The sequence below is a fragment of the Balaenoptera acutorostrata genome, chromosome 4, assembly GCF_949987535.1.
Source record: "Balaenoptera acutorostrata chromosome 4, mBalAcu1.1, whole genome shotgun sequence".
Lineage (NCBI taxonomy): Eukaryota > Metazoa > Chordata > Mammalia > Artiodactyla > Balaenopteridae > Balaenoptera > Balaenoptera acutorostrata.
In genome coordinates, this window is record NC_080067.1 from 82,733,179 (window position 1) to 82,744,861 (window position 11,683).

The 11,683-nt window shown below is 43.3% G+C and overlaps 1 protein-coding gene across 1 annotated transcript in view; it reads right to left on the bottom strand.

Annotated features, from left to right (window-relative positions):
• Positions 1–3,647: 3,647 nt before the first annotated feature.
• Positions 3,648–11,683, bottom strand: part of SLC49A4 (solute carrier family 49 member 4) — a 125,327-nt gene continuing 117,291 nt past the window's right edge. Inside the window, exon 9 of the mRNA XM_007175648.2 lies at positions 3,648–4,544. Coding sequence (XP_007175710.2) covers positions 4,486–4,544 — 59 coding nt within the window. The 3' untranslated portion in view covers positions 3,648–4,485. The remainder of the gene's footprint in view (positions 4,545–11,683) is intronic.

The window sequence follows — 11,683 nt, forward strand, 5'->3', positions numbered from 1 at the left end:
GCACACACTGCTCAGCACCAGCCTATCCATTTGCCCATCTTCCTGCAGAGTGCTTTGTGGCTGTCTTCTTTTCCTAAAACTTAAACCACCATTTATTTAACCCAACCCCTAATGATAGACTTTGAGGGTATTTTCAGTCTTTTGTTACAAACAGTGTTGCAAAGACTATCCTTGTATATGTACAACTATAATGGCAGAATGAATTCCTAAAAACAGAATTACTCAATGAGTATACACATTTAAAATTTGATAGATTATCCAACTTATTGCACCTCACTTAACACCTTCTGGTTTTATCTGTCTCTCTGTTTTAGAGGTAGTTCTCCAGTTTTAGTGGTTGGGCTCAATCTGGGGGAAAGAGAATCAATCAAGGTGATTTCATTGTGCCTCCATCTCCAAGGCACTCTCTTCCTTCCTCCCCACCATGGTCCTGGTCCCCCAGGTACCTGGTCAGACCCCTATGAGGGCCCCACCACACCTGTTCTTTTTTTGCCATCAAACCTTGTCTGCTCAATGTCATAGGTTTCCTGGGTCCCTGTTCTCTTAACTGGATAAGCAGAATCCAGCTTCGGTGTGATTGGTTGACACTGCATTATAATTAAGGCTTTCAAGGCCTAACCTCAAAGAAGTAAATGAGGCTGGGACTTTGAGGAACTCTACCTGGCAGGTGAGACAGAGATTTTGGGCAGAGGGATCCCCAAAACCCTCTGCATCAAAGCTGCCTGGGACACCATGACCCTCCTTTCTTCTACCCCTTTCCTTATTTCAGGCGCTGGGAAAAGGTCTGATGCTCCTGGAATTTCTCCGTGGCTCCCACCTGACCCTCCACTGGGCAAGGAGCAGGGTCCCTCCTGCTGCTTAGGGCACCTTTTCCAATTTAGAAAGTTCCTTTGTTCTCTTAATCTTCATTTTAATGTCTGTATAGGACCATGGTCCCTGGGCCATGATTTTTACTTGATTTGTGGGAGGGGCTTGGGACAAGCAAGCATGGGGAAGCCAAGATTTCCATCTCAACCACAGAGAAAGACACTCAAATAAATGAGTCCTGTCGAGTCCATTACTCCCGAATCTCTGAAACAGCCCCACACCCACACCAGCCTTCCTCCCATCAGACGAGCAACGTTAGGCTGGTTTTTACAGGAGGATGGCCACTGATTGGTTGCACCTGCCATAGGGTGGCCTGGCAGGAAGGACTCTGCCTAAAGCCCAGAGGGAAATCGGCTAAACCAATCAGGTTGGCTTCTGTGGGATTTGGGCTGGAGAATGAAAAGATTGGCAGGTAGCAATAGAAGAAAGGAGCAGACAGAGATGGGCAGGCGGAGGCGGGGTGGGGCGAGGATTGCTGCCCCTCCTCTTGGCTCCAGATGGCTGAGGTAACTAGGATTCTCGTAACTGGAGGAGCGCGCTGCCTGGTGGGCCTCGTGGGTGTGGCTCGGAACTTTCTCTCCTGGCCCGTTGTTCTCCTCCACCTCCTGCCTTCTCCCAAGTACCCTGCTGAGGAGATTCTCCAACCACAGGGTGTAAGACTGACTTGATCTACAGCCTTTACCTTTAAATTCCCTTTTAGAGAAAAGAGGAGTTTGAGACATTCATGTCTGACGCCTGGGCCCCATCCAGGAACAGTCTATGTGCCGAGGTAAACGCACTTCCGGAGCGTGGCATCTCCCTGCTCCCAGGAGCACGCCCAGCACTCAGTCAGCACCCGGCATCCACCGCTAGTTCTTTTATGTGAGGTAGAGCGGTGACTATTAGTAGTAGTAGTATTACCTTTTTCTTTTTAAACTACATACTTTCTGAAAGATTTTTGAAAAATTTAGTTACACCCTTACAATTTTTTTTTAAAATTTTATTTATTTATTTATTTATTTATGGCTTCTGTTGAGTCTTCGTTTCTGGGCGAGGGCTCTCTCCAGTTGCGGCAAGCGGGGGCCACTCTTCATCGCGGAGAGCGGGCCTCTCACTATCGCGGCCTCTCTTGTTGCAGAGCACAGGCTCCAGACGCGCAGGCTCAGTAGTTGTGGTTCACGGGCCTAGTCGCTCCGCGGCATGTGGGATCTTCCCAGACCAGGGCTCGAACCCGTGTCCCCTGCATTGGCAGGCAGATTCTCAACCACTGCGCCACCAGGGAAGCCCCACCCTTACAATTTTTACGTTGATATCTAGAATTTTTCATCATAGCTTGAAGAGCTGCAAAGGATGTAATTTCTGGCATATTGCAAATACTGACATTTAAAAATAAAACTGTTCTTTTAAATGTAACTAATAGCATCTAACAAACAGAGCATTTTAAAAAAATATAGGAAGAGCTCTACTTTCACAACTGGAAAATTTACATTGTTCCTTTTTCCCTTCGAATGTGTATATTATATGTTCCCACAGAATTTCATCCTAATGTAATATATTTTTAAGCTTGAAAGTCTTTTATTGTTTGCACTATCATACTTCTCTGCAACTAAAATATATATGTGAATTGAAATGTTAATTTTAAAAAATTTTTATAAGTTAAAAAATTATTTGGGATCAAGATATCATGATTATTATTAACATCAAACATAGAGATACTTGAATTTTGACAATTATTAAATGTAAAGTTATATTTTAGAGAGCAGCAGTTTAGAATAAATGTGATTTATCACTAGAATGAGAAAGATTAACAGCAGAGAGACAGAGAGAGTGAGAGTATTAGGACTTAACAAAGCATGCGTCAATGATTAGTGTCAAGTGCGTTATTTACAGAAGAATCCACAATATATTCCTGGTAGAGTGTGGACATTGAAATCTATGGTAGGAATTTAAAACGATAGAGAAGCTGGCAGTGATAACAAGGAAGCTTGTACCCAAGTAAAGGATGAGTGTGGTTTTATGGTATTTGGTAATCTTTTGACAAAATTTAATAAAAACAATAAAACTTTTCTAAGAAAGAATAGGAGAAAATCTTCATGAGCTTGGGGTAGGCAAGGATTTTATATGACACCCAAAGCACAATCTATAAAAGAAAATATTGATAAATCATACTTCATCAAAATAAAAACTTCTCTTTGAAAGACCCTGTTAAAAGAGTTAAAATATAATTCATTGGGCTGGAAATTCCCTGGTGGTCCAGTGGTTAGGATGCCATGCTTTCACTGCCAAAGGCCCGAGTTCGATCCCTGGTCGAGAAACTAAGACCCACAGCTGTGTGGTGCAGCCAAACGAAAAAAAAGGTAGGTAATCCACTGGTGAGGAGAAAATACTGGCGAATCCAGATATATGAAGAACTATAAAGATGCAGTAATAAGAAAACAGAGAACTCAACATAAGTGGGCAAAAGGTTTGAAGAGACCCTTCACCAGGGAAGATTTATGAATGCCAGATAAACATGTGGAAAGATGCCATTTGCCATTAGAAAAACATGAATTAAAACCACAATGAGGTACCATAACACACTATTAAAATGGCTAAAACTGAAAACGCTGATCATATCAAGTGTGATGAAGATGTGGAATAAGTGGAACTCTCCTACACGCTGATAGAATGTAAAGTGGAACAACCACTTTGAAAAATAGTTTGGCAGCTTCTTAAATAAACATACATTTACTATATAATCCAGTCATTCCACTCATAAGTATTTGCCCAAGAGAAAAGAAAGTATACGTCCACACAAGAGCTAAGACACAAATGTTCACAGCACTTTTATTTGTAAGGGCCCAAAACGGGACACAGTCTAAATATCCATCACCAGGTGAATGGTAAACAAATTGTGGTGTATTCATACAATGGATATACTCAGCAATAAGAAGGAGCAAAATATTGATGCATGGAGCAACATGAATGAGTATCAAAATAATTATGCCAACTATGCCGAGTGAAAGGAGCCAGACAAAAAGAAAGAATATCTACTGTATTGTTCCATTTATATACAATTCTAGAAAACGAAAACTCATCTATAATGGCAGAAGGCAGATCAGTGATTGCCGAGGGATGGGGTATGGTGACGGGGAGGTGGAGGGAGGGATGCTAAAGGGGTGATAAGTTCACTTATCTTGATGGTGGTTGTGGTTTCATGGGTATGTACATGCGTCACAAAGCTTATATTGTATACTTTAAATACCTGAGGCTAACTGCATGTCAATTCTACCTCAATAAAGTTGTTTAAAAGCGTGAATAAATGCCTAAGAAAATATAAAATATTAGCTTAGCTCTTACAATGTTTCCTTTACTTGAAGGTGTACTATTCAGCTGTCTGAAGTACATAGGGAAATCCCTTCCTCCCCCAATTTGAAATGCTCTCGATTTTGCCCACATGGAGGGCTGGGTGAAAAACAAACACTCTCAAAGCTCTTCCTCCAGCTGAGAGTGGGGAAGAGGCAGAGAGGATGAGCTTCCAAAGCAGCGTGCTTCACTGCAATCTTGAACATTCTAAGACAGATACAGTTAGATAAGGCTGCAGTCGTGACTTGCACAGGTCACATGGGAGAAATAGGGTCCTGACACCTTTACCGTCTCTCACTGTTGTTCAGCCTGCTTTGCTTTCTTGGAACTCTCCCTCCGAAGTTTGGAGATCTCTGACAGAAGTTGGGGGATGGAAAAGGTGAGGTTATTAAACAACAATTGTCATCCTTCCTGCTCTCCTGTTCTATACTACATCTGAATTCTATGCATCTCAACATGAGTCAAAGCACCCCACTTGAATGCCACATTGTCTGTAACAGAAATATGTGTAAGAAAGTGACAGATGTGAAGCCCTACCCTAGGTTCATGATAACTCGTCACAGGAGGTGTTGCAGACACATATATTTTTTTCTTCCATTTTTATTGAGATATGACTGACATACAGCACATCAAAATTTAAGGTGTACAGCATAATGACTGAATTATATCATGAAATAATTATCACGATAAGTTTAGTGACCATCCATCATCTCTTATGGTTACAACATTAAAGAAATAGAAAAAATTTTTTTCTTGCAATGAGAACTCAGGATTTACTCTCTTAACTTTCCTATATGACATGCAGCCGTATTAATTATACTGACCATGTTGTACATCACATCCCTAGTACTGATTTATCTTATAACTGGAAGTTTGTACCTTTTGACCACCTTCATCCAGTTCCTCCTCCTCCCTGCCCCCCACCTCTGGTAGCCACAAATCTGATCTCTTTTTCTATGAGTTTGTTTGCTTTTGAAGCATAATTGACCTTCAACACCATGTTGTTCCTGATGCACAACATAGTGATTCGATCTTTCTACACATAACAAAATGATCACCCTGATAAGTCTAGTTACCATCTGTCACCATACAAAGATATTATTACATATTTATTGACTATATATTCCCCACACTGTACACTTCATACCTGTGACATTTATTTTGCAATTGGAAGTTTGTACCTCTTAGTCTCCCTCACCTATTTCTCTCCTCTGCTCACCCCTCCCCTCTGGCAAACACCTTTTTGTTCTCTCTCTGACTCTGTTTCTGTGTGGTATAATACCCTCTAGGTCCATCCATGTTGTTGCAAATGGCAAGATTTCATTCTTTTTTCATGGCTGAATAATATTCCGTTATAATATATATATGTTGGACACATGTATTTTTAATTATCCTTCCTCCTCCCCCCCTTTTCTGGCAGTGGGAAGGCTTTTACACCCCAGGACCTCCATAGTAGTGTTGCTAATTGTGAGAGATACACCTTTTATTTGTAAAGTGAGAAAAGGACAACTATGAAAGGGGAAGTGGGACAGCAGAACCCAGCCCTGACCTCGAGTCAGAAGCAGCTGTCTCAGATGGTTTGAGGAAAGGCAGTACTTGGTTTCCTTAAATCTATCATGCTGTGAACCTCTTGTACTCACATGCCCTGGTCTGAAGGCTCCTGATACAGAGGGATTGTCACTAACCTGGTCCCTTACACTCTTTCTTTAATTAATAGAAATTGGTAAGGGGCCAGATGAGAATTCCATGCAAGGCTTTATTGGGGCTGAAGCTGCAGCACGAAGCAGCAAAAACAAGTAACAGGTGCCCTTGCTCCCTGGGAGAGGAGCTGCTTGGGTCCTTAATGGGGGTAACAACAAGGGTGGGTCTGTGGGCTGGGCAGGAAGCATAGCTTAGGTGGCCCGCCCACCCTCTTGGTGGTGCTGTGTGCAGGGATCATGCACAGGGTACCCTGCTTTTGCTCTAGGCACCTCAGAAATGGTAGTTAGTTTGTGGCCTTTTTGTATCTTGTTCATAATTGCCCCAGCTGCTGCATGAGTGCAGTTATTTTTAGTCCCTTCTAGTTTCTTTGTATTCCATTGCTCGAGGAGATGTTTGTCCAGGTGCAAGCGCTCCCGTAAAGTGTCCCAGGTCCCAGCCTATCCATGACGATCGTGGACTTTTGACTTCTAGACCCACCATTTACCAGCTCTGTGATATGTGAGATGGGAGCAGTGACACTTACCTTGCAGGACTGTTGTGAAGAGTAAAATGATTCTAGAACAGGGCCTTGTACAAAGCCCGGCAGTGCAAATACACTGCCCTTGGGAAAGCTCCTTCACTTGTGTGTTTGTGTGTGTGTGTGTGTGTGTGTGTGTGAGAGACACAGCTTTATCCAGGACCTGCTGCCTCCTGGTGGGGGCCCAGAGCTCTGAAGCCACAGCCTGGGCTCAAATACAACCCCTGGCTCACCACCAATTTGACCTTGGGCAGTTTGTTCTTCTTATGCAAAATGGAGCTAATAATAGAACCTACTCTGGGTTTGCTGTGAGGGCTGAAGCACGGAAACTGCTTGCAACAGTATCAGGCACTTAGCAAGCACCCAAAATTGTTACCATTGTTACTGAGCTAAGCATGGGGGTTAGGTTTGTCTCTGCAATCTGAGTCACTGGGATGTCAAAGTAAATATGTGTGGACTGAAAAAAATGCACAACCTAAAAGTTGAGAATTATGGTTTATTTGGCGAAATTTCCGGAGACTTAACCTGGAAGACGGCCTCTCAGATAGCTCTGAGGGACTGCTCCAAAGAAGTAAGAGAGGAGCCAGGATATATAGTTTTGCAACAAAAACCAGACAGTCGGGGCTTCCCTGGTGGCGCAGTGGTTGAGAGTCTGCCTGCCAATGCGGGGGACACGGGTTCGAGCCCTGGTCTGGGAGGATCCCACATGCCGCGGAGCAACTAAGCTCGTGAGCCACAACTACTGAGCCTGCGCGTCGGAGCCTGTGCTCCGCAACGGGAGAGGCCGCAACAGTGAGAGGCCCGCTCTCCGCGATGAAGAGTGGCCCCCGCTTGCCGCAACTGGAGAAAGCCCTCGCACAGAAACGATGACCCAATACAGCCAAAAATAAATAAATAAATAAATTTATAAAAAACCAGACAGTCGGAACATTAAAGATTACCATTAATTAAAGAAAACCAGACATCTCAAGTTAATGAATTTTGCGCTTTTCTATGTATGAGAAGATGCAAGAGTCTGGGCTCACTGAAATCATTCCTTTGATATGCACCTTAACTATCTAGGGCCAGTATTCCGTTTTTCTCCATCATGAATTCCCTCAAGGTGCACAGTCTGGGGCAGCTGTAGTGGCTGCTTGATGCCCACAACATCCTTTGTTTACTGATATGGCAGGCGAATATGGAAATGTGGAAAACATGGGCTTGAGCTTCATAAAAATTGTTTTGTTGACAAAATTCCAAAATACGCCCTAGCTTCCTTTGGGGAACAAATGATACCAGTCCAGTAAATTATGCATGAAACAGCTCTGAAAGACACCACTTGTGAAAGAAAACAAAGTCTCCCATATAGGGCCTTTCCATCTCCATTTATCTGAACTTGAGAATTTCCCTCCTTCCCTCCATCCCTTCTGTACGATCAGGACACCCAAGATGGCTGTTCTCTTGCTCTCCGTACATCCCCTGCTCGACCAACGCCTACTTCGCCTACACCCTACTCACATGACTGACCTTCCTACATACTTGCCCCCCTGGGCCCAGCTAATGGCTGCTCTAATCTTTAGATCAGAACATCTCCACCTGATAGCTTATCAAAGGGGCAGTGAGGGGGCATGGTCCTCTGCTGGTTTCCCAGGTAACCAATGAGCCCACCTGACATCAATTCACCTTCAACTAGTAATCTCCCACTGCCCTGGGAAAAAAGCCTGCCTCCAGGTCCTGCCTGCTGTCTGCCACACACCGTGGGGTGTTGCTCCAGGACCTTGCTTCAGACATGTAAGCTCCCCCATCCATTAAACCACTAATGTCTCTGTTGCTGACTCTGGGCTCTTTCTTTGGTCTTGAAGCTGGGCAAGTACAGCTTGGGTTTGTAGGCCTGCGGGGTGCAGCCCATCTTCCTGCATTGCCTCCTTTCTGCCTCTTACTTGCTGGAATTCAGAATTGATCAGGCTTTTAAAGATCATCGGGTCCAGTGTTTGTTTTTTTTTTTTAATTAATTTATTGGCTGCATTGGGTCTTTGTTGCTGCACACAGGCTTTTCCTAGTTGAGGCGAGCGGGGGCTACTCTTTGTTGCGGTGCGCGGGCTTCTCATGGCGGTGGCTTCTTTTGTTGCGGAGCACGGGCTCTAGGCGCGCGGGCTTCAGTAGTTGTGGCTCACAGGCTCCAGAGTACAGGCTCAGTAGCTGTGGTGCATGGGCTTAGTTGCTCCGCAGCATGTGGGATCTTCCCGGACCAGGGCTCAAACCCATGTCCCCTGCATTGGCAGGCGGATTCTTAAACACTGTGCCACCAGGGAAGCCAGGTCCAGTGTTTTAATGGAAGAAAGAACTAATAGGTTGTATCAGGGCCCATGCCAAGGTGTGTGGTTTATGAGAAGTGAAGAACAGGAAGGAGGAGCGGCCAGTATGATTCGCCCTCCTGTCACCTCTCCTTGTTATTTTTTCCACCTGAGCAGAATCTCTTAAATTATGAATAACTCATTTGCTGGTGGAACCTAATGGAACTTGTGACACAATGAGAAATAGACTTTTGGTCTCTGCCCCCACTTCCTGGCACACAGGTCCCAAAACCCTTGGGATCTCTGAAGGACATGTCTTCTGTATGGTAATGATGGCCAGGGGCTGGGGGCTCTTGGATAGCCTCTGGATGGGGGCTGGTTGCCAGGGGAACCAACCAGGTGATTAGAGGGTTGGCACTTCAGCCTCAACCTCCAAGCTCCTGGGAGGGTAGAGGGACTGGAGTTTGAGTTAATCACTAAGGGGTAATGATATAATCGATTGTGCCTGTAGTGAAGCCTCCATAAACAACTCTAACTGAAGGGCTTCTTGAGGAGCCAAGCTTCCGGGTTGGTGGACACATGGAGGTGTTGGGAGGATGGCGTGCCTGGAGAGGTCATGGAAGTTCTATGCCCCTTCCCCCATACCCTGGCCCATTCATCTCTTCCACTGGCTGTTCCTGAGTTGTATCCTTTTATAACAAAGTAGTAATCTAGTATAGAAACTGTTTTCCTGAGTTCTGTGAGCCGTTCTAGCAAATTATCAACCTCAAGGAGGGCATCATGGGAACCCCTCATTTTCTTTTTTTATTGAACTATAGTTGATTTACAATATTGTGTTAGTTTCAGGTGTACAGCAAAGTGATTCAGTTTTATTTATATATATATTATATATAATATTTTATATCTATATATATATAATCTTTTTCAGATTATTTTCCATTATAGGTTATTACAAGATATTGAATATAGTTCCTTGTGCTATACAGGAAATCCTTGTTGTTTAGCTATTTTATAGATAGTGGTGTGTATCTGTCAATCCGAAACTCCTAATTTATCCCTGCCCCCCCCTTCCCCTTTGGTAACCAGTTTGTTTTTTACGTCTGTGAGTCTGTTTCTGTTTTGTAAATAAGTTTATTGTATTATTTTTTAGATTCCACATATAAGTGTTATCATATAATATTTATCTTTCTCTGATTACTTCACTTAGGATGATAATCTTTAGGTCCATCCACATTGCTGCAAATGGCAATATTTCATTCTTTTTTATGGCTCAATAATATTGCATTATGTATGTGCATGTGTACACACACACACACACCTCGCATCTTAAACCAATCATTTGTTGATGGACATTAAGGTTGTTTCCATGTCTTGGTTACTGTAAATAGTGCTGCTATGAACATTGGGGGGGTAAGTATCTTTTCAAATAAGAGTTTTAATCTTTTCCAGATATATGCCCAGGAGTGGGATTGCTGAATCTTATGGTAACTCTATTTTTAGTTTTTTTAAAGAAAACTCCATACTGTTTTCCATAGTGGCTGCACTGATTTCTACCAACAGTGTAGGAGGGTTCCCATATCTCTACATCTTTTCCAGCATTTATCATTTGTAGACTTTTTTTTTTAATAATGTGTTTTTTTTTTTTAATTTTTATTTATTTATTTATTTATTTATTTTTGGCTGCGCTGGGTCTTCGCTTCTGCGTGAGGGCTTTCTCCAGTTGCGGCAAGCGGGGGCCACTCCTCATCGCAGCGCACGGGCCTCCCACCGCTGCAGCCTCTCTTGTTGCAGAGCACAGGCTCCAGACGCGCAGGCTCAGCAGCTGTGGCCCATGGGCCCAGCCGCTCCGCGGCATGTGGGATCCTCCCAGACCAAGGGCGCGAACCCGTGTCCCCTGCATTGGCAGGCAGACTCCCAACCACTGCGCCACCAAGGAAGCCCCCATTTGTAGACTTTTTGATGATGGCCATTCTGACCGGTGTGAGTTGATACCTCATGGTAGTTTTGATTTGCGTTTCTCTAATAATTAGTGATATTGAGCATCTTTTCATGTGCCTGTTGGCCATCTGTATGTCTTCTTTGGAGAAATGTCTATTTAGGTCTTCTGCCCATTTTTTGATTAGGGAACCGTGATTTATAGCCTTTCACTGGTCAGAAGCAGAGATGACAACTTGGACTTGCAATTGGAGTCTAAAGAGGAGGGAGGAGAGGGGTACTCCTGTGGGACTGAGCCCTTAACCTGTGGGGTCTACCCTGTTCCAAGCAGTTAGTATCAGTGGTGAGTTCAACTGTTGGTGTCTGCTGAGAATTGGAGAATTGCTTGGTGTGGAGAAACCCACATATTTGGGGTCAGAAGTGAGTACTGAGTGTAGAGAAGAAACAGGTTTTTCCATTGAGGCTGGATAAATAATTAAATTAATATGGGGATACTTGTTAGGAGCTAAAAGTCTTCATACCTGAGCCAAGTAATTCTCCTTCTAGGTATCTTTTCTAAGAAAATAATCAGAGAGTAGAAGGAGGAGAAATATACAACAATGTATTCCGCAGAAACAGCCTTAATGTCCAACAATAAAATTAAATACTTCAAATTATAAAAGTTTCCCTTGTCATGGGAAAATGTCCGTGATATGTTAAGGATATAAAACAAAAATACAGTTTTGATCTGTTCTATACTAAAAACATTTATAGCAAGATGTAAAGAAAGCATTATAGTTTTCTGTATTTCAAAAATGAAGACTTTGGAAACTTCAAGAAGAGAACAGGACTATTTGATAACTAGTCCAGGAAGGTTAAGAAAAACTTTCCTCCAAAAGGTTAACGGATGTTCATGATTCCAAGTTTTTCCAAGAACGGGCTCCCCACTACTTAACCTGGGATGTGCCTGCTTTGAAACTACAAAAATGAGTGTTTTCACATTTTTGTGATGACTCTGGACCTACCTTCAGAGCTTTTGCTCCTTGTTCTTTTGTTTTAAATGCCACAAAGGCAAATCCCTTTGGAT